The 24,236-nt window shown below is 42.4% G+C and overlaps 1 protein-coding gene across 2 annotated transcripts in view; it reads right to left on the bottom strand.

The window, feature by feature from the left end:
• Positions 1–24,236, bottom strand: part of bcas3 (BCAS3 microtubule associated cell migration factor) — a 294,545-nt gene that overhangs the window by 31,125 nt on the left and 239,184 nt on the right. For both annotated transcript variants that reach the window (XM_086140765.1, XM_086140775.1), the window contains one exon: positions 1,013–1,189. In XM_086140765.1, coding sequence (XP_085996891.1) covers positions 1,013–1,189 — 177 coding nt within the window. The remainder of the gene's footprint in view (positions 1–1,012; positions 1,190–24,236) is intronic.

Raw genomic sequence — 24,236 nt, 5'->3', positions numbered from 1 at the left:
GTAGGAGCATGTGAGTGCGTGCTTCGTGGTTTAGTTTTGAAGTAATATGATCAGTGATATTGCATTTAAGAGAACAGGGGGGCGGAGGGGGTTCTTGATACATCGCCGTGAAAAGGGGGGGCAGAGTACATGGCAGCTGACTACGAGTGTCTGAGTGTGTCAAGCATCTAATCTAATGAAGACGCAGAGAGGCAGAGCGGGGCTGGCGGTGGGGGAGGGATGATGAAGACAGTGAGAAAGAGAGCGCGGCTACAAATGAGGTTAACTCTTAACAGAGAACCAAGGGGGGACTAGACTAGATATGACTAAGGATGGCTGAGCGGGGGTTGATAGTCGATGCTAAATCCATTAGGGCTCTGCGACTCCCCCGCCCCCGTCCCCCTGACGACACACACGTACATATGCGCGCACACACACACACACACACACACACACACACACACACATCAAAGGAACTTTTGTTCACTTAAAGAGGGGAGGAGAGAAGAGAGAGCACTGTCTCTTCCTAAACGAGTTAACCATTTGGACTGTCAGGGCCAACGGTATGTCTGTGACATGTGCAAACACACACACACTCACACACACACACACACACACACACACACACACGTGTTCATGCATTCATGCATGCATGCACTCAGGGGCAGGAGGGCAGGAAATCTTAAAGTAAAGCAAGGTGTGTGGAGATATGTGTAGACGGAGCATCCGACGGGCGCTGAGCAGATCCATCGCTGGACCTTGAAGACGGTTAGAATGCAGAATGCGTCGTCTTTGACGCAACAAATACGACAAAGCGCGGCGGCAAATGAAACGCGAGCGGCGACTTTGGCGTGCTCCTGAAGAATGCTGGGAATTAGAACACTGACAGAGCGCCGGTGAAATTCCTCCTCGGGGAAAAGTTAAAACAGAAACCAGAAGAATAGACATTTCCCTCAAGTGTCTAACTGTGAAATGTTACCTTTTAGTGTGTGAGCTTGGAAAAGAGCACATGACTTGTACTGTCTCCACTGACCTGTAGCAGATCCTACGATATCCCTGGAGGGAGACTCCGACATGGCGTCTGCCAGGATCTCTCGAAGGACTTCGTCGCTCGCGTCCGTCGAGCTGCTGTTGTGCCGCGGCACGCCGAAGCTCTCCGGCCAGCTCCCGCACACCTCCAGGAGGGTCACCCCTCGCCCGTCAAAGTGCCCTGGGGAGTCACACCGGGAAGGTTAATTCACACTTCGTCCTGTCAAATTTTACCTCACCTTAGTTTCAAAAAAACACTGCAGATGGTTCCGAATGCTGCAGCACGGTTGGTATTCAATCAACCCAAAAGGGCTCGTGTTACACCTCTGTTCCTCCAGTTGCACCGGCTACCAGGAGCTGCCAGGATCGAACACAAGGTCCTGACCCTGGCATTCAAAACCACCTCAGGAACAGGTCCAGCATATCTGAACCAAACGATAAGACCTTATGTTCCCGGCAGAGAGCTGCGTTCCTCTAATACAAACCTACTAGCAGCACCTTCTGCTCGCTCTAAGCCATCTCAGGCAAAACTGTTCTCAGTTCTACTAGCTCAGTGGTGGAACAAACTTCCGGAAGCAACAAGACTAGCATCATCTCTCCCAACCTTCAAGAAACAGGTAAAAACTTTTCTCTTTCAGGACTTTTAACTGTGCTGATGCCCCAGATCGGGTTAGGCACCAAGTTAGGCTATGCAGTGTGTGTGTGTGTGTGTGTACGTTTGTGTACGTCTTTGTCAAAAACCCCCCCCCAAAAAACCAACTCACTAACCCCAGCTTACTGTTCTGTATATTTCCTGTGCATCTTGTATTTGCAGGTGTATTTGCAGTCCTTATGTCCTCTATTGTAAGTCGCTTTGGTTAAAAGCGTCTGCCAAATGTAATGTAAAAACATGACGCAAATACGTTCGCAGTATCTTCAAAAAAAACGAACCAAACTGTTCGACCAAATGGAAGGAGGTATAAAGTTGAAAAGTGACTTGTACTGTCACATGCGGTGTGACAAACAGTATGTATTTCATGTCGTGGCTCGTCACGGCGCGCGGTACGTTAGCCAGATTTCTACGGGATCCTTGGCCACTGAAGGATCTTCAAATAACGACAGCGGTTTTTCCAAAGAAGACATAAAACACAAGCTTTTTACTGGCATGTTTAAAATGCAGAGACAAAAATACAAAGTGTGAACCAGTTTGCAGTTTAGTGACGTCATTTGAAAAGCCATAGACATAGTATACATATTTATACATCTTTATACATGTTGACATGTTGAATAAACACTCGAAAGAGATAAAAAGATGCCAGGAAACATTGTTAGAATTCTCCTCTCAATTCTCCTCTGCTTGTGGTCACACTGCACACTTTTCTTGGACAACTTCTTTAAACAGGAGTTTTGACGAACTACAAAACATCAAAATCTGAATCATTCCTGGGGTTGTTTTTCTGCAGGTGGTTTGAAATTCTGTGTCATACTCATCTAGCCTGCAAACCCATGAACTAATGGCGTATGCCTCATTTGTTTGGAGCGGTTACACAACAAGAGGAAAAGCTGAGCAATGCCGTTACTATGCTGGATACGGACAATTTTGTAACGTCAGATCTGTGATGTTTGCTCTGCCTGTGCTGTTATTGATTTGTCAGAACGTAATGACACGTAATAATATTTCCAGGACACCAAATATATAACATATATGTTGCGGCGTGGCGGACAGGAAGGGGCGTGGCTTCTCACCCCACGGGACGAACGGTCGGCCGAGTGGTTAAGTCGGGTAAATATAGAAGATCCCGGATGTTCAAGTTCTTGTTGTATTTTGTCGGTGTTTCAAATTAAAGGATGGAACTCCTCTACGCCTCCGCCATTATTTCATCGTTGAAACACCACAGCCGTACATTATTCTAACATTATGGTAAACGGTCAAATGCTAACAGACTAAAAATACTTCAGCATCTTAGATGTTCAGATTTGGGTCATTGAAGATTCCCAATACAGGCTAAATCATTTTTCCATATCAAGAATATCGCTAAAAACTTGCACTATAATATTTTGACTTGTGCAGTTTGCCGTGACTTTTGGACAAGAAGGAGGTGACATTAATATCATTTTTCAGCCGGGTCACGTTTGAAATAGCATAATTACTACAAGCAGGATCATTATGATGATGATGATGCGTATCATCTGGACATCCATGAAATGAATACAAAATATTCTCCAAACATTTATGGATTTATGGTCAATTGATTGCGATGGTCTATTATTTGTCCGATATTTGTAAAGATAACTTTTTTCTACGGGTTTTCTACGCTCGCGTCCGATCACTCTGCCGTCAATGCGTCAACATGAATATCAATTTTCCGACGTTACTAAATAACCGTAAATACCAAGATACTGCAGGTCAGCTACCGTTTCTGCCGACCCTGGACAAGCTGAAGGTTTAGCAGAAATGGCATGGCGACATGTATTTTGTGGCTACACAACTCTGGCCTATCGTGACTCCAAATGTCATTGGAGTTTGCATGATTATCCAGAGAACACAATACATTAATGACAGAAACGGCTTCTGATAAAATGCTCAATGCTTAATTCTCACCCCTTTTAAGTATTCTTTGACTCATCCACCTGCTGCGTATTTTGCTTTCCAATCTTTAATCTGCCGTCCATGAGACTGTCTTCCAGGCTTCACCGGCGTCCGTCCTGCTATCCATACCTTTCTGTCTGCACTTTTATGCCCACATTCGTTCGAGTCCGTATCAAAGGGGATCTCAGAGCTTCCATCCCAGGACCTTTACTTCTCTGTTCCGGCTTACTGTGCTCCTTTTTTATCGAATATGTAAAATGGGCTCAAATCTCTGGCTTTCTGCCCTGTTTTCTTTCCTTCTATAGGCACAACATTTGAGCACCGACGGGCCGGGAGGGAAAGTCACACACTCTTAGACATTGAGCTCGTGTTACGGTACACACTGAACTCCAGAAATAAGGCGAAAAGAAGGAAACACGTTCCACTTTGACGTGTCAATTACTGAAAGGAAAATTGATTTAGTTCAATAAGTTTTAGCATGTTAGTTAAAACATGCCTGTCCCGACACTGGTTCTACACATGAATTCAACTGAAGCCCGACAGATCAGCTGCTTTGGAGTCTCGACAACTCGTAAGCACAACACAATCTTCATGCTTGTCAAATCAAATCCACACAGACCTACGCTGCACCTTAATCTTTCTTCTTTCTGTCTGCAGTAATTTCTGCAATCAGAAAGATCTTGTGCTGTGGAGCCAGAGAGTCTGAAACCTGTTTCTGAGTGTGTGCGAGTGTGGGTGTGTGCGTGACCAGAGAGGCAGCCAGCCAGGCATGCAGACACTAAAACAACTGGCTTATTCTGCTCATTTGACACTTGTCACTCGTCCCACAGGCATTATGAAGTGAGAAAGAGTATTTTAGAAGAGCTCCCGTGACTTTGCATTCTCAAAGAAATAAACAAACAAGCAGAAAAATACCAACAAACAAATCAACAAACAAAAACATCAATATTGTGTCTCAGTTTCTGCTTATCAACATTCATTCATTCAGACAGTTGCTGGTGTTATAATAATCACACACACACACACACACACACACACACACAGTTTAAAGAACCACTGTGATGTTAATGGACATATTGCTTAGTGCAAGCATTTTCTGCCATTAACAGGTTGTTTTGCGAGCTGAATGTGTAAAAGAGAAAAAAAAAACGGAGCAAATTTACATATTTGAGTCCTTCTCATTTTAGCAGCTTCAGAAGCTTAAATATTTAAAATGCAGGTGAACCTTGTTCTTAAAGTTAACATGCTGGGCACAGAATACAGACCTCATTCATGCGAGTGCTGGCGATCCGCAGCCAAAACATTGCACTTGTGCTAATATTCTCTCACACAACTGTTGTTGTCCTGTTTTTTCTCTTTCTTGAAAAAACAAACAAAAAAAAAGGCGAACCCGATGCTGTCGACTGTTTGATCCAAATGTTAACTTGCATGTAAGCGGGGAAAAAAACAGAAAAAAAACAAACTGTCTTTACAAAAGACATGTTTGAGGTGAACTAAAAAAGCTTCTTTACCACTGTCAACATACTGGAAGTGTGATGTCCACCACTAAACCCTTTTTCTTTTTAGGTTTTAAGTAGTGCTCTAAAATAGTTTTATGGTGTTGACAAGCACTATTACAAAAATGGGTTCTATGTTTAATTCTCAAAATATTTTTGACTGCTGAAGAAATGACCCCTGGAATCACATATAATCTAGTGCTTATCTAATTTCACTCCGGGGAAGTGAGGTTGAAAATACTGATGGAATAATTGTGTTCTTGGAGTGATTGGGTTGAAATTGAGCGACGGTTATACTTTTAAAGGGAAAACATCCAGTGCACTGAGCTTTTTGTTTCTGCCATGTCGACATGCTTCCGCCCTGCGCTGCTTCTCTTAAGGTCTTGCTATTATCAGCCAAACCCTGGTGAGGGGCAACAGAGGCCACTTCAAAGAGACACTGGAAACAAGGGAAACAGAGGAGAGATCTAGAAACACCAACATGTGTGTGTGTGTGTGTGTGTGTGTGTGTGCGACTGGATACAAAAAGCATAGATGGATGTAAATCCACTGTGTGCGTGAGATGTCAAGATAAAACCAGTCCGTTTCAGGTTCTTGATCAGGTTCAGATTTACGACACCGTTGCCATGATTTATCCATTAATAGTGGAATTTGACTCGTCCTCTAAACTAAAACTATCCAGAATTGAAAACATCGTTTGCGGCACGTCAATGTTTTTACATCCGACATGCCGACAACATAACGGACGTGTGAAACTATGCGTGGACGTACACACTGCTGTCAGGGGATAAATCCAAATCCAATTTTTAGCAAACACACATAGAACAAGTAACTTTCCTTCAGTCAATGAGTGTGTGGTGATCAATAATAATAATAATAATAATAATAATAATAATAATAATGATCAGGTGAAGGACAAGCTAAACACTACTGTTTTACTGGTTGACTATGTTGGGATGTCTTCTGCTACTTGGGGAGAATCCTTTGAAAAACCAGCCCAAAACACACACACACACACACACACACACACATATTTACAGGCTCTGTCCAAAGTGCAGCAATGTTATCAGGAGCCTAAGCCAATGTTTGTAAGAGTGTATGTGTTTTTGTGAGCCTTTGGTGGTCGGTATGTGTTATCACAAAGGGAGCAGGGAGGCCCGTGCAGCCTCTCACCCCAGCATTAGCACCTGTCACTGACCTGGAGCTCTGCTGAGATTTGCCAGGCTCGCTCTTTCTCTCTTTGTCTTAAACACACACACAAGCGTGCAGATGTGCACACGCCGCTTGCACACAAACGCACGCATGCACACAAATAAAAAAGACACACACACATGCACAGTAGTCTGCTTCCTGATAGCTTGTGACTCAGGCAGATCAAAGCTTTCCAGTGTGGCGGCTTTTCGGAACGATAAGGTTTTGGCACACGTTTGTCAAAGAGCGCCACGTTTATCACGCCGGGTTTTCAGCTGAATGAATATCTGAAGGCCGACGCTCTCCGACTACGATGTCTTAGTGCCGCCGTTGCTGTGGAGTTTTTAAACGGTTTTGATTTTAAATGTACAATTTTTTTAAACTGGGCACACGGCCGACGGTCAGTTTTCCTTTCTTCGACAAATATAACGCAGTCCCTTCAGTAACTGCAAGAGATGGTTTCACTGTGACGACGGCGTCGTGGAAAGGAACCAAAGCCGCTTAAGAATTTGCAGGAACGTAAAAATTCCCCATTGCTAAAAACAAAATCAAACATGAATTGGTAGTTTATATCTTGACAGGAATAAGAAACAGAAATAAGAGTTTATTTCTGTGTTATATAGTGGTTGAAAAGAACCGGAAAGCGAGTATCATTTATGGATATCCAATTCAAGTTGACTGTTTGCGATTTTTACACTGTTCAATATGTGACATTTTTTTCCCTGAGTTCAAACCGGTCTTCGTGACCTGCAAGATCTTTGATAGCTAAGTTACGATGCGGACCATTTTGTCAAATATGATCAAATTCCCAAAAGAAGAAAATCAAATATGTTTTTCACAACACTGAGACGTATATAATTTTCTCATCGAACGCGAGTTTGACTGCAAAGTGTCCTGGGAATCACCCACGCTCCTCCACGACTATCTTATTCTGCACTGGAGCAACATCATCGACACAGAACATCGCAGATTATTGCATCCACATGTTAAAATCAGCATTTCTCTGACAATGTTTTCAGCGAAGGGGTTTCAGTAAGTTGCTCTGCAGTGAGTCCCGCTGGAGGCAGCACTGATATATGTTTATGAGCGGGTCAATGCTTGGCATGTTGCAGGTATCTGACCAAGGTTGTTGCATTCTGCACTGACATATCAACATTGACGACACTAAACATGAAAAATAATGAAATCTGGTCACGATTTTAGTTCATATTGTCATATCACAAACATAGCTATCTGGGGCTTTTCTTTGCACTTACTAGCTCCTGCCTTTCCACTTCAATTTCAGTCTCTAACTCTTTTTTTTTTTTAGAAGTAAAGATGTGATATTGGCAGCACCAGGAGGGGGAGGATTCCGAACGCAAGCGCTGGATTGTTGTTTTTCCCTCCATCATGTTAAAACCCAGTGGGATTAAAAGCCACTCTCCACCCAGCTGTTAGCCCCCACATACTGGCCCTACTTATCCCTGCAGTCAGTGCTACTTTCCTTAAAGATTTAATCCCTCTGCGGCTTGGTATGTGTCTGCATGTGCTATACCTTTACAACTTAGGAGCTTCAGATGGGAAGATGACTCTGAATATATCACGTTTAAGAACAACATAGCAGGAAATTTAGAATCGCATTAAAGTCGTATTGAAACATTTGAATGAGATGATTGTTTTTGGCCGTTACTGGATTGATAAGTCATGGAAAAGTCTGCCGTTTGTCAAAGCTCGTATCGGATTGCTTGCAATCTCCTCCGGGTCGTCCATTCTTTCCTTAACGGGTCACAAAATTGTGAGTTTGACTCCCGACAGATCCCAAACTTTCAAAGCATCCCACGGCGGGTGCCTTTTGTTCAATGGAGGCGGCGGCAAACAATCAATACAATAACAATTCTAAGCATCATAAGGTCTGCCGAGCGTCCCCAGCGGGCAACATGCACTTGAATGAATGACCTCCAGCTGCAGAGGTCACGCATCTATTACAGATGATGCTTCACGGTGTCACGATATTGTGGCACTTGAAGATGCATGAATGAGATCGTACTTGGCTTTAGAGGGGCGGAGAGATGAATGAATAATTCTCTAGAACGGAGCTGAATCGATTATAAATCTATATGATTTGACAAATTTCACAATAAAAAGTCATCTACACAGAGTCTATACAAATCAGTCTATTGGTTAGCGGTGTCTTGAGACCGTGCCTCTCTTCATGCAGAACCTTTGCACTGTGCACTGTTTGCAAAGGATATAAATATACAGGGAACACGGCAAATCTAGTTCAATCGAGGGAAGGCAAGTCTTCTGTTTGAGATAAAAAAAACAAACAATCATACTTCAGTTCAACAAGTGCAGTTAAAGGGCAAATGTTTGGAATTCATGGACAAAAAGGGACAGCAACACAAACCCCTCCCCCGCCTCCAATAAAAAACAAAAACAAAAAAACCACAGAAGATGGTGTCTGAGTGTTCTGTTAACATCATTGTGACTGAGTGCTGGTTGACCAAGAGTTATGTTAAACACACACTGAGAGGGGGAACAATGGACAAAGCAGAAAAAGCAATCGAGACTGAGGCAAAGCGATAAAGAGAAGGGGATGAAATATTTCCCCGTAGGCACGGATAAGTTGGAAATGGAAAATAAATAAGTGTCCTTGTCTGAATATGTACGTATTTTGGCAAAGGCATAGGTGACGAGGGACGAGGCGGTTCATCGCTGAGCGCTGGCTCATTCTGAGGGATAAGTAAATAACATCATCACCGGATTACTCAGGATGCATTTGAAGGCGTAAATATAGTCTAGAATGTCGTCAGACACGGATTCTAACCATCTTGGTCTTTTGCTGTCACAAAGTGTGTCTTTCAGAGGACATCCAATTTGTTGTACAATCACTCGGATGTCATTTTGCATCCAGAGGTCACTGGCAGAAACAGGTCCCAAAATATGGAAAGAAATGGAAGTAAATGAGTCCAAATGGGATTGATCAGCTTCGAAGCTAATCAATAGGAGTAGACATTGATCCCCAAAGACGTGGGGAGAAGAGGTGTACTTGACACAGGGAGGCCCTCAGCAGGGACCCGCTGGTTCATAAGACCGCCATCAAAACACAAACTGGTTTTCAAACACTGGCTCTTTGGCAAAATTTGATTTCATTTGCAGGTTTTGGTATATTTGCGGTTTCTACATTCTTAAACAAACTGACGCTCTGTGAAAACCAGCCACAAAAATAAGTGTCCGACTTCAGAATTGACAGAACTTGATAGCTTTCTGTGTAAAACGAGGACACAGCCACGATCTCAGGTGCAGATAGAAACTCCCTTTCGCTTTGTGCTTTCTTCAAACAGTAAACTGACAACGCTAGAAACCAAAAGGGCTTTTTCAGTCTCAAATGTAATCATCTGTTACATTTCCTTCATGACGTGAAGTGGAATTAGTGATAAAATTGCGTGCATTAAAATACCTCCCCCGCAGATGCAGTTCTCTTGTTTTATAAGCAGCTGGAAGAGAGGTACGATAAATGTCCTACGCTAAAGACATCTTTTAACGCGGAAGATCCAAAACAAAATAACGGAGACGCGAAAAGCAACGGCCGCTCCCTGTCGTGGGGGTGAATCTGCATTTATTAGACCTCATGCCGGTGTTTCTGGGTTACCTACCAAGCTTTGGCGCCAATGCAGGGTGACTTCTAATTCAATTAGGCTTTAGTGCGAGGGAGCTGATAGAGCGTCGGCTTTTTTTTCTTTTCGGTTAGAGCGCTGTAACGTGTGATTCTGTGTATGTGTGAGAGAGCTCGGTCATCTCATTGGGAAGAACAGTGCATTTAAAGCTGGAACAGATCGTCCCATTTGAAGAAAATGCTCCTTTTGGCCAAACGTGGGCATCCAGTTGTTTTCAAAGCGACGGTGAAAGAGAAAAAAGTTACGAATGGAAGGGGCCTTTATTTTTTTACTGTTTCACACATAATCTCTGCCAATGACAAATTTATATGGAATAAAAGCGGATTGTCTCTCTGTTCTGTTGCTTCGTGACTGAAAATACAGAGGAAGGAAACTGGAATAATACAGCGTCACCTGTTTAGCGATGACATACTGATGTTTGTCAAATAGCGATGCCTCGTGACGCCTCTCTTTATCTGATACCCGGCAACTACCGCGTATGACATATGAAAGGAATGGAAACTCTTCTTTTTTTAAATGAATCCAAAACTAAATGAACACGGCCGACAAGGCGGGGGTTCACGGGTCGGTCTCGACATGGAAAGTATCTCTTTCGGTTCACAAACATACATCTCTCGTTTGCAAAAGCGAGTCTCGACCGTCGGCGGTCCGTGACACCGAACGTGAGACGGTAACGGCGCCGGATCGCACGGAAAGGACACGTCCGATGGTGAACCGTACGCATCTTCCGGCGCGTTTCGGCCCAGTTCCTCTATTAATTCGCTCAAGAGAGGCTATCTGTATAGTGTGAACGGTGTGATTGGTGTCACAACTCATGTTATATGGATAACTTAACAAAAACACACTTTTAATAAATGTTTACATGCACACAGCTCTATGACTGTGCTGTGAACCCACAGTGACATGCCTTCAGGCTGTGAGTGTCTGTATGAGTGTGTCAGAGAGACACAAAGTGTGTCTCTGATATCCTTAGGGAAACACAGAGAGTGCTAGATGGCTGGCCCGAGTAGGTTTGTGGTGCAGGGTTAGTGTTAATGGAGATGTAAGCTCACAGGATTAGCACCCATAGGTGTGTGTGTGTGTGTGTGTGTGTGAGAGAGAGAGTTCTTGACAGGCAGGTCTTTCTTTCATTACATTAAGGCCAATGCTTCTAAATCATTTACTCTCTCTGCAGCCTCACTGGTGTTGGCTAAGTGTTAGTAATCCCCATCAATAGTGGCGCCTGCCTCAAGGCACTTCACTCACTACCACACACTCTCATGTGCACATAAGCACGCACACACACTCCAAACATATGGCATCCAAATATGAAGACACATTAACCTGTATACAGAAGAGTCCCCAGACTATAGACACACACACACACACACACACGATTACCACCCACCAAGTTAATGTGAAGTATGTCAAATTAGACGACGGCGGGGCCTCGGTCACTTTTAGGCTTCAAAATTAACAGCACGCTATGGGTTGTAAGTGTCTGTCTCAGCACAACATCATCCCACATTCACACACACTTTGCACATACAAACAAAGATTTCCTTGAAGCCCAGACCTAATGTTAATATTTATGTTCAAAAACCTAAACTAGTGAATTCCCAGGAACTCTTACATTTTTCTCACATCCAAACAACCAAACAGACTAAGACAGTCACAGATAAAAGTTTGTTTATTAATTGTAGTGGAAACATGAAGATGTCTCTGCTTCTACATAACAATATAAATGAGACGCATGCACATCTCCAAAGGTGAGACTTTAACCCCCAATTAGCCAGGAAAAGAAAAAAAAATATAGACCAGCTGCTGACGAACCACTGAGACTGAATGTCATCTTTTACTAAGGGAGGGAGCGCCACAGTTTGGGCGTCATGATATGACTTTTATTCACACACATTGCATATGATAAATGATGATGCACAAAACGATTCATAAAAAACACATTGCATGGATGAAGGGAATAACAAAGAGCTACAGTCAATGGCTTAGCGGGGAGAAAAAAAAATTCAACACAGCAGCACAAAAGGAAATGATACGCAGTTATAAGACCACAAGAAGCATTCAAGAACACACTCTCATTCAGATTCTCAGACATGGAGGAAGTGGTCCAACCACACCGCTTTCTCTGGAACACACTTTCCTTTTCAAAATCCTCGCCCAGCATCGGAAGAAGCGACACCGTTCGGATAATTCGCGATAAGGCGATTTTCACGTTGCTCTGTTTTGTACTTTTCTGCTTCGAAAGTCCCATTTCTGACCCGTGTTTACTTTCATCTAATTAAACCTGTTCATAATTGTGCCATTCTGGTGTGGAACATCCAGCGAGATTTGATGGGCCTATTTATCTTGATTTAGCCTCTAATTCACATAAATCTAATTAGGCAAATGAGCCGTTGGACCCCACCCTTGGGAACGAATGATGCGTCATCCATAGCTGCTCCGTATTCAGTTTGCTTATGGCTGGATATTTGGAGCTGGTTTGGGCGGAAGGGTTCCTGTACCGTGCAACCACACCACGCTTTAAAATACACATTTACAAACATTGACCAAAATGACTTATATGTTCCACAATTTGTCGATTTTGTTTTGGGAAAAAGAAAAGGTATTCTGATCCAGGTGTGAAAAAGTAAATTAAGAGAATAGTATTTACTTTGGAGTTGTTTTCACAACTAATTAGGAGGCGTCTACTTCATGAAAGTGCCGATGATAAGACAATCACGTGCTTCCGACATTTAGTCGGTCATTTCTCTTTTGGGTCACTGGATTCCAGATACGCTGGTGTTGCTGCAAAGAATTCTGCTCATTTGGCCTGATGGTCCGGTTGCGCTTGTTCTGACTCTGTTGCGTGATATTATCTGAAGGACACTTTGGTCATCAAAAATGTCCCGGAGCTCTTTAATCAGAATCTGAAGCGCAGGCAGATCGCAGGTGAAGTGTGGATCGAGGCCGAAAGACCGTCTTCACTCCCGAATCAAGCCCGTCATGAAGCTATTTACTACTACACGTTGTGATGCAATGATGAATAATTCAAAATAACATACATGCTATTATGTATGCGTTTCACTTGGAATCTACTTCAAGTGCAGAATTACTGAAATTCCATACCGGCCAAGAGTAAACCAACAAGTGTTGGGCACTCTTTACTGGTACATCCCCTTAAATGGAGCTCTTGTTGCATCGGTGTTTGGGTCTGACAAGGAAATGAAATTTTCTCAAAAATATTCTCGCTTCAAAATGATCCCACACCTTTGGGACTTTCTTTATCAGAAATCTGAAACCAGATTAGCGAGTTCCTGTGACCTCAAAAAGAAATGAAACATTAATTTCAATCCACCCTTGACAAATACAGCACAATGGAAGCAGAACAATGTCTTAAAAGTATATATATATCTATATGCCAAATGCTGAGCGTCAACAAACACAGCAGTAATGCCACACATACTGTGGATGCTCAAGTTTGCAGAACAGGTAAACACAGGCTGATAGCAAACACATACAAGTGGAGACATACAGCAAGCATTCACCATTAGTCATGAGTGTCTCTTGAGTGTTTCTGAAATCACCAGAGATACTACTTTCGACATATTCCGCATTCAAAGCAGCAGCATTAACAAACTCGGACGGAGGTGTAAAAAAGCTCGGCACGGACTCGTCGGTCCGCCGTTCTGATTCTGCCGTTTGAGTACTTTGAGTCTTCCGGCTCACGTCGAAAGCCGGTCAAGAAGAGGCTTCATGCATCTCCTGTCTGAAGGATATGAAGTGTTAAACAACTGGTGCAAAACACTCGCCGAGACTCACCGCTTTGAAAGAGCTTATCAATGGATTACACTTTGATGAAAAATGCAAATGGCAGCTACATCGTGGCCTTTAGTATGTACATTTGAAAGAAATTTGAAACTCACTGGTTACCTTAACTTAGGTTTATGTAGGTAGGAAATGATGTCAGGCTGCAACTTTGCACAGTAGCCAGGAAGGGGACTAATTCAATATGCTGATTGAAGGCAGCTGACAGCCAGAAGAAAGTTGCTATATAAAATGCTTGTTTTGACAATGGTACATAGAGGGCAAACCAAGCCTTGTTTTTCTTGACGTTACGTGGGCGCCTGTGGAGCGCTGTGTACCATCAAGAGGCAGAAGATCAGGCCATCTTGGGTTGTCACTGATTACAGATGAATTTCCCCGCGGTTCTGCATGAACACGTACAGTTGGAGACGACGGTGTGGAAAAAGGTGAGGAGGTGGCGGTAAAATTGCACGGCTAAATCGCCAGTTACAGAGACATTTAAAGGTCTGTGTGAAAAACTCATTATTAAATCTATCTTTAAAAGGGCTTGGATCTACACACCAAGGTGAGAACTTGACCAGAATGATTTTTAAATTCTCTTTTGAATGAGAACATGGTCCTGGTTCCAGCTGACAGTAGAGTATCTGCCTTTAGTTTGCAGAGCTCCATTTATTCTCGGCGTCTCGGAGACACGTCGTATTTGAGAAGATGCCTCGACGTCTGTGGAGGTTCTCCGTCATCCGGGTCACGACTAGTTCTTGTCAAAATCTTCTTCTCGGAGCGGCGGCAAGAATCGACATGTCAGAATCAGTTGGACTGAACATTAAATAGTCATTAACTAACCGGTTCCCTCGTGAAAAGCCCATGTTATCGCTCATTGAACTGCAAATATGTTTCCTCCAGGGCTTCACGGCGAGTGAATGCATTCTGATTGTGTCATGCTACTGGAGGAGTAAAAACCTCCACCAAGTGCAACCAAGATGCCGTTTACAAAAAACAGGTCCGGGTCCTCCAAACAAAACCCCCTGATCTCCACAGTGATGTGCACCGTGTTTGCAAACAGTCAAAACCTCTTCTGTCTGTCGCATAGGTTCTCTTTTTTGGTTGGTCCAAACCAACCACAACAAACTCTCCGGTATTATAGTCCCATAAAGTCTAGGCACAAGGTAACACCAACCATTTTTAGCGTATCCAAAAAGTAGCGCCTTTCTGATGTCCAGAAAAAAACATGAGGGGTCACATGTATCAAATCATGAAAAGCTGAATGCTCAGAAACATTCATTTATAATCACTGCCAACGCAAAACTGTTTGAAGTTATCAAAAATGTAGATTTAAAGGCCATTTCTTTACCTCTCTGAGCTTGGAGGGTCACAATAGGGGTACAATGCGGGTTCAGTGACTTAATCAAAACGTTTGAAATAGAAATAGAATAGAAATAGCTGTGAAACATGTACGGTAAACTCAAACTAATGTGACTTGAATGTTCCGGCTTTCCACAACGGTTCTCAAGGATTCTTTTCGCCCTGATAAAATGTCTTCGTCCTACCGATATATCTCAAATCAAAGCTAAAGAATATTACATTTTATCCATACTTGAAGAAAAGGACATAGATAAAAAATGGAAAACGTGTCCAGGTCTGTGCTGGCCTCGCTCACGGACCTTACATCCATTTGACTTTGCTTGAATCAACAATTGTTGACAAAATACTAAATCAATACAGGGCTGGTCAAGAAACCACAGTCTTGATTCTTCTGTTACTTTTTGACATTCCCATGATGCTGCTGCTGCTATGTGTGTGTGTGTGTGTGTGTGTGTGTGTGTGTGTGGTTATTTGGTGTTGAACTTATTCACAGGGGCTACAGATGATGTGGACATCATCATTTTCCAACACCCAGCGATGCGGCGCTCACACAGCCAACATTCCTCATTGGCCAGTAGGTTTTGTTTTCCCTCAAACCAAAACACAGATTGGGGAGACTAAACTTCAAGGTGAGAGTATGGACGGCTAATTGATTTCAGGTCGGATCGTGTTTCCGTAAAAGGAAACATGATGATGACGTTTATCCGGTCACGGCGACGGCTGTCACCGGGACTCCGGCCTCATTTATTTGTTTGACAGACATTTGGGTTTCAGATTCTGGCATGAAGAATGTGTATTAAGCTCTGGAGGTGAGAGATGATCTGTTTACAGGACAATGTTTGCTTTCTTCACCAAACTGACTAATGATGTTTGTGTGTCACAGTTGGTGTGTGTGTGTGTGTGTGTGAAAGTCAGCACTGGGTAGTAAAAAAAAGGAGGTTTGGAACAGGGTGGCTGCAACGCTAAGCACACAAAGAGCATCATGTGATGCGACAAGCAACTGGTCATTTATTAAACTGAATTATGCTAATGTTTTTAGGGACTCGGTTGTAAATGTGCTTTTGTAAAAATAATACCAGAGGCTCCTCGTGTTGCAACATTCACCTACAAGTCACTGGAAGGATCACTGAAGGTGACCGAGGGAAACATCTACTGGTCACAGCGATAATCGTACTGTAAATCACTGACCGCCTGGGAATTGTCACAGAGACAATGTGAAAGGCAAAAAATACAGTCACTGTGTTCTTGCTAACAGGCTAAAGCAACATTTTTGCTGTTGCTGAATAAAGCATGAGGAGGGAGAAGTACTTCATATTCTAAAAAGCACTTTGTTTATTTGTCAATCTGGTGTTGGGATCCTACCAACAAGTTGTGGTGAGTTATCCACGAAAACAATAATGTAACATATCTATTTACTGATTGACTGATATATTTTCTAATATCTTTCAACATTTGAAGATATGAAAGATATTGGTGATTTGCAGCGTCTGGATCATTTTTTGCCATTTAACAATCGTTAAAATTTGTTAAAATATCAAATTGTATGATCTATCTATGTATCTATCTATGTATCTATCTATCTATCTATCTATCTATCTATCTATCTATCTATCTATCTATCTATCTATCTATCTATCTATGTTTTACTAAGTTTACTAAGTGTGTTTTACTTGAAACTCTGGCACAACAATTTCCTTCGGGATAAATAGAGTTGTTCTTATCTTATCTTATCTATCTATCATTTCTTTACAGAAAGCCTGTGTATAAAAATAAGTGTAATTTCAAAGTGTCCGATGCAGTGGATCAAAGCAAGTTGCCCATCAAGACTGATCTACATTCAGATCCTTTTGGTTTTGAAAACGTGTCTGTTTCTAAATATCTAAATCCACACTGACCTCCCGGTTCTTTGGCCGTTGACAGAAGGAGCGCCATGCTTTGGCGTGCTGTGCGATAGCGATGATGAATATTGTACCGTGACTGGCTTCCTCTCAGGGGGGAACCGAAGAGGATTCCCAGCACCAAAGCCACAGCCCAGTGTTCCTGGAAATCCTCCACAATCTCATTTGATCTTAACGCCCTGCCATGCCTAATGTGTCCCTAAGCTGGTTTTATCACACCACAGAGAGCAGCAGAGGGGATTGCCCCATAGGTGAAGGTATATTCCAGCTGCTTTGAACACCAGTTTTTCAATCAGCTTACAAATTATATGCTTGATCCTTCAGGGTAACCAAGACAGACAAACATGAAGTGGGGAGGAAAACTGTATTAAGCGGCCCAAAAAACTCCACTGCCATCTTCATTCTGTGTAATCATAATAATAATAAAAAAAAAATCCTCCATTATTATGAGTCTCCCTGGGGTCCAGAAGCAAGCGTCTTACATGGAATTAATAGTTTTGGACGGCGGGAACCCATTTCATTTCCTCATCAAAGTTGTGGAGAAATTGTATTGGAAGCCAAGCAGCCACCTGGGAACGACCTCCTCTCTTTTTTCCTCTGGTCTCCATTTTTTCATGCCTATTTTTCTTTTTTTTCTTGTCTCAGATGTAATTTGCTTCTTTTCCCATCTCAGTCTGCGAATCCCACGTCACGTCGCGTCTGCGCGGCCTTCTTCTCGCGTTCGGTCGACAGGGAGTCCAACGGCCCGCTTGAAATGTGAGAGCGTTTTTACTCAAAGTGTCAACATGCCGTCGGAGCCGTCGGAGCCGCAGTGAGCTTGGTGACCTGCGACTCGTCAGTCCCAAGCCTTGAACAGCTTGGACACGAGGAGCGGAAAAGGCGAGCGTCGTGTCACCGCGGGGTCGGAACTTGTCAGGTTACATGAATATGAAACTTAATAAAGCCGTAAAGGTAAACACGTACAACACAACCGTGGATGTGTGTGTGCGTACGTGTCCACCGTGAGGCCGACGCTGGCTACCCAGGCTTCTAAATAAGAACCATAAAATCACTCTCCACTTACCTGCAATAAAAATGTCAGAGCTTTTATTGGGCCACACACACACACACACACACACACACACACTCAACCGACCTAGGCATCATTAAATACACAATAGTTCCTAAAGCACACACAAACCTTTTACTCGCTGCTATTTCCCCATCTATCTTAAGGTTGATAGTAAGGGGATGTGATGCTGTCACACACAAACACTGCCATCTGATCACATTACAAGGTTTGACATCAGAATAAAATCAAGATCAATACATCTCCGTCCTTAGCAGAACCATTTACTGAGATGTTGCACGACCAAGATCAAATGAAAAACCTTGGAGCACAAACGTTTAAATATCGTGTATATATTTGACACAATATTGATTGTTAAGCAATCATTTCATGTTCAGTCGCATCACATCTCTTGTCACTAAGTTACATTCATTAATTCAAAAATCTTTCATTAGGGGTCTGAACCTAAAAATTAACAAGAGATGAAAATGTGTAAAGGATTTTTTATTATTATTTCTTTTTTACACAGAAAGGAAGCGTCACAAAGCAATAGGGTGACTTCAAAATTCTGTGTTTACTGTTGTTTTTTTTTTAGATTTTTAAATAATTTTTAGATTGCTTGTTACCCCCGTTTGTGTGTGTGTGTGTGTGTGTGTGTGTGTGTGTTTCCTCCAGGTTCTCCGCTTTCCTCTCACAATCCAAAATCATGCATTTAGTCAGCTGGAAGACAATGTGTTGCCAGGCTTGTGTTCCTCGTGTTCCACTTGCTCATTTCAATGATCACAATGAGTTTGTATTACAGTTAGTAGAGTTGGTTAACAGGTTAGTAATGAAACCGAAAATAATTTATCATATTCAGTTCCTGAGTTTGGTAGTTTGCTCTACAGTTGTATACAGTCAGTAAACTGCATTTAATAATTAAAACTAAAAATACTATTCCGAACCCCAGCATTTTTTAATAAGCAAGTGAAGTCTTCATCATTGGAATCAGTAAGTACTTTTAAATTAAAATGGCTTCAGAGACACAAATCTGATGTGCTCTTCACTTTTAGACAGTCACACACCAAAACACACAAAAACCCTGGTGTGACGGTGTGTGTCGGCCTGCGCTTCTGGACTTTCACGCCACTCGCCGTGTGTGACGGCGGCAGGAGCCGCTTGGAAAGACGGGATCTGACAAATCACAAAACACTACATGACGGCAAGTGTAAGTCTATATTACTACCCAACAAACACAGAACTTAAAGAAGTTTCACTAAGCTGTTTGTCTTTACATGTGTTGTGTGTGTGTGTGTGTGTGTGTGTGTGTGTGTGTGTGTGTGTGTGTACTACACATCTGGGAGTGTAATCAGGAGTTGTCTTTCATGAGTTGCCAAAGCAAACAGGCCACTAAGGAACCCACTTTACAGACCATCGATCTCCGCTGGCCACGGCCAACACAAACACACACACACACACACACACCCACGCACACAGTTGAATGACAAGAATCATCCCCATCACGCAGAGTGCACGTCCGAGCTGTAACTCTTGCAGGTAGCAGAGCTGACGCAGGATAAAGCCTGCAGGCTCGGCGCGCTCAGAAAACCTGTTACTGGGTAGTTTTTATAAAAGCTCTGACATCTATTTTGAATATCCATCACTTTACTGACCTTGATTGGTCGCGGCTCATGGATTATTAAAGAAAATCACAACTCTATAAAAGCAGAAGACAGAAAACTCGTAGAGCCGACATTATGATGAATCCTTATATTTGTATTTTTAAACCAAACATTAGACAACTGGGGTTTAAGTGAAATACAAATGCATTGTATGCACTGCAAACTACAAATTAAAGAAAACAACCAAAAAACGAACAAATAAAACATACAAATAAAATATACACATTCCTAAAGAATGCAATCTTCTGTGTCAGCTCTTGATAGCACATTTTGAATCTCCTTTTTTTATACCTTTGCATTAAATATGCAAGCAGTTTTGTTCATATTATCAATGGCTATTGGTGATGGATGGACGGCTACTGATTCTTTAGAATGCAAAATAATGAAGAAAGATCACTTCCAAGATGCACTAGTCATGTTACACGCATCACACACACATATATATGTATATATATAAATGTCTGCCATTAAAACTGCAAAATTGCAACATTTTTAAAAACATCAGAAATAAAAAATATAAAAAAACGGATCAAAGCTTTCCAACTGTTTTATTTTAACTATAATGAATCCATTGGATCCTCCGGATTTTCGGTTTGCCTCACAATTCAAACTAGAGGAAAGACACAGATAGTGAAAACAAATAAACAATGGAATTGTTGTTATGGGGAGGCAGAGTGATTCAGTCCCACAATGAAGAACCATTGGACTCCAAAATATTTCCAGATGATCCTCAGACAGACAATACCAGTGAAAAAACCCTTCTACGTCATCCATTTACTTTGGGCCATAGTGATGAAGAACAATAAATCCTACAGCCACACACACGCACGCACACACGCACGCACACACACACCCACACACACACACACACACACACACACACACACACACACACACACACACACACACACACAGAGGGAGAGAGAAAAACATAAGAGGTATGTTTGTTCATGAATGAGTAGTGATCTGGAAAGGAAACTAGCCTAGATTGAAGATAGGAGACTACACACACACTTGAAAGCCAAGATATAATGCATCCCACCAACAGGTTGTTTTTACAGTGCACACGTGCACATGACACACGCATGCGCACGAACACGCACACACACACATACACACACATACACACTTGCCAAGTGCAGGAGACAGCCTCCATTGAGAAAACCAATGAGCTGTGCCTCTCATGGGACACACACACACACACACACACACACACACACACACACACACACACACACACACACACACGACAAAAACACTCACCATCTTTCTCTTTCTTTTCTCTCTCTCTCTCACTCTCTCTCTCACACACACACACACACACACACACACACACACACACACACACACACACACACACACACACACACACACACATCATCGACAGCATCGCAGGCAGAGCTAGTGGCTGTGACAGAGCTGCGAAGCCAGTTTGCTATAGATACGAGAGATTTCTTTTCCTTCATGGACACTGAATAGAGGGAAACTTACACAAGTATAATGTTTATAATCTTCGGCTCAATTTATCGCAGACCAACCAAAACATCTGATACTGTCATTGTGCACTGGAGACAAGGTAGATCCACTTAATTTGTAGCTAATTAAACATGATCAGGTCCTATTGTATGCTAAGCTAAGATATTCAGATTGCACAAGCATGTGTGTGAACCCAGTACAGATATCAGTTTGGATCATCTAGGAATGCCTAAAAGATTGTCTCCCCTCTGAGCATGTTGGTAGCAAACATTTGCTCCTTGATATCTGCTGGCTCCTCGGTGGGACTTGTTGATCTGTCTAATGAGGAAGCAGTGTGTGTGTGTGTGTGTGTGTGTGTGTGTGTGTGTGTGTGTGTGTGTGTGTGTGTGTGTGTATGTGGGGGGGTGGCACTTTTAGCTTTTAGTTTCAAACCAAATCATTAATAATTAGACTTTGTTTGTATACTTATATACTGCATTCCTGTATGAAATGTACATACATAGGTATACATAGACACATACATGTAGACACACACCCATTTACATTTATATTTACATATATGTGTGTGTGTTTATCTAGGACAACTGTTCCAATATGTGATGGAATAATATATTTCCTAATTAATAATGTTGTTCATTGAATTCAGGATTTGTTGCCTGGACGACACGGGTTGCATGTTGGCTTTGAAACATCAAGTCAAAACTTCACATGTTCTTCTACTCTTGCCTCCGTTTTTGGGACTCTTGGGTTTCGCGAAACCCGACAGTTTACTTTGATCGTGGGCTCATTTCAAGTGTTTGCTTTGTTCATCTTACTCTGATTTATCCATCACTGTTGACAATAATAAGGAATACAATGAATTATTCCGTTTTTTATGACCGTTGTGTGAGAACTAGAATTCTGCACAATGTTTTCCCAGGAGACCAAACAATGTGTCGATTTATAGATGCTTTTAAAGCAAATATCGATATACTTAGGATTACAAGTTTAAGATCAAGAAAATGGAAGATGATGTCATTTCTTGATGGAAAGTGTTGGAAGAAAATGACAACGTGGACACGACCTAAAATAAAAAGGCGAGTCGGGTGACTGGAGATGAGTGCTGGTTGTGAAGGAAACTGCAAGAAAGAAGAAAAAGCAGGGAATCTTATCATCTACTGTGGCTGAAACATTAAGACACCCTCATGGTGTTCACACACACACACACACACACACAGACACACACACACACACACACACACACACACACACACAGACACACACACACACACACACACACACACACACACACACACACACACACACGAGGGTGTGTGGCCAGTACTGTTCAAGTAAAGTAGTGGGTCAAGGAGACAAACAAAAACAGGATCAGACACACACATGCAAGCAAGCATTTGCACATGCACACACCCATGCCCAGCCACACCCCCACACACACACACGCACACACAAACACACACACACACACACACACACGCACGGTTCCAGCATTCTCTTAGTCACAGACACACGCTAACACATATAAACATTATTATCAGTCACATTCATCATGCCAACATGCACATGCATACACATTCTCACATGCGCGACATGCACTCTGAAAGCCCACATAATAGACCTTCTCAACACCAAGACCACAGCCAATACACTCAATGACAGAGAAGGACTGGGAGAACGTCAAGTTAAACGTGACACTCGTTTTGTCTTGTGTGTGTAGTGTATGTCTGTATACCACCCTGACATGGCTCCACAGGCTGGGAAACAGATGCTGGCGTTGCTTCCGGAAACACACACACACACACACACACACTCACACACACACACACACACACACACACACACACACACACACACACACACACACACACACACACACACACACACACACACACACACACACAGTCAGTGGCTGTCCGTCTGCTCTGTCATGTTCTGTCTGTAATGTCTTGCTAACAAAAAATTAATCAATGATTTGTGGTTTCAACACCCTGACTAAGAAACTGTTCAGATATTTAGGTATTAAATAATTGACTAAATAATGATAGTAACAATTATTAATATGCAATAATGATCAATCATGTGATGGTTCCTTTATCCAATGAACTATTAACATTAGATAGAAGTTAATAAGATAAAAGATAAAAATATGAATGCACTCTAAAATGATAATAACAATAACAACAACAACAATTAATAATAATAATGATAATAATTTCATAATTTTTATCATCATTATTATAATTGGTTTGTGTGTTTAGTCAAGGCTACAAAAAAAGCAGCTTTATAAATCAAAAATTAAAAAAAATCACAATACATATTCCTGTTCTGAGTAATCCCTGGATGTCAATAACAAATCCCTCAGAATCCTGAAAAATAAATTCTAAACATCTTAAAATGACCTCGACAGGTGAGGGAGTCTTCCTGCACGTTCAACAGGCCAAGGATGAACGGCCGACACAAAGTCCAGGGAAGAACAGCAAGTTGCACTTTAACACTCCTGTTTTCTGATGTGTTTGGATCCATCAAGGTGAAATATGTTTAAGGATGTGTGCGTGTGTGTGTGTGTGTGTGTGTGTGTGTTTGCTTTCATGTGTGCCCCAGTGTCCATAAATCACTTCTCCTGCTGTGCATGTGCCTACACCCCTGCTGTGCAAATTTGTCCAATTAGCTACGGTCCCTAGGGAGTGTGAGTGTGACAACTCACGCACACACAAAGACACACACACACACACACACACACACACGGGGCCCCAGAATCCAGTGTGAAATGGAGCTCCGCCACAGTGTGAGGATTAAGCAACAATAAAATGCATTTCACGGTCGCAGCACTTTATAGCACCGGCCTCTGTTGAACTCAGGCCAAAACACAGAAGCACAGAAGCTGTGTGTCTGCATTCCCCACCTCAAACACACATGATAAAAAGGTTACACCGCCGGAGAGTGAGAGGCCTTTAATCAGTCAACGCCCCGACGTTTGGAAGTCCTCGCTTATTTCTTTTTATTTTTAGGCCGGGCCTGACCGAGACGTTTCTATTCATCGGGTTCTGGCTTTGCTCTCCGGCTCTGGATCATCACAAACACCCCAAAACAA

This window comes from Fistularia commersonii, chromosome 3, assembly GCF_037954325.1.
Source record: "Fistularia commersonii isolate RoL2024-O1a breed Wild chromosome 3, RoL_Fcom_v1.0, whole genome shotgun sequence".
NCBI lineage: Eukaryota > Metazoa > Chordata > Actinopteri > Syngnathiformes > Fistulariidae > Fistularia > Fistularia commersonii.
The sequence above is the reverse complement of the archived record's forward strand: the minus strand, read 5'-3'. Positions and strand labels throughout refer to the sequence as shown.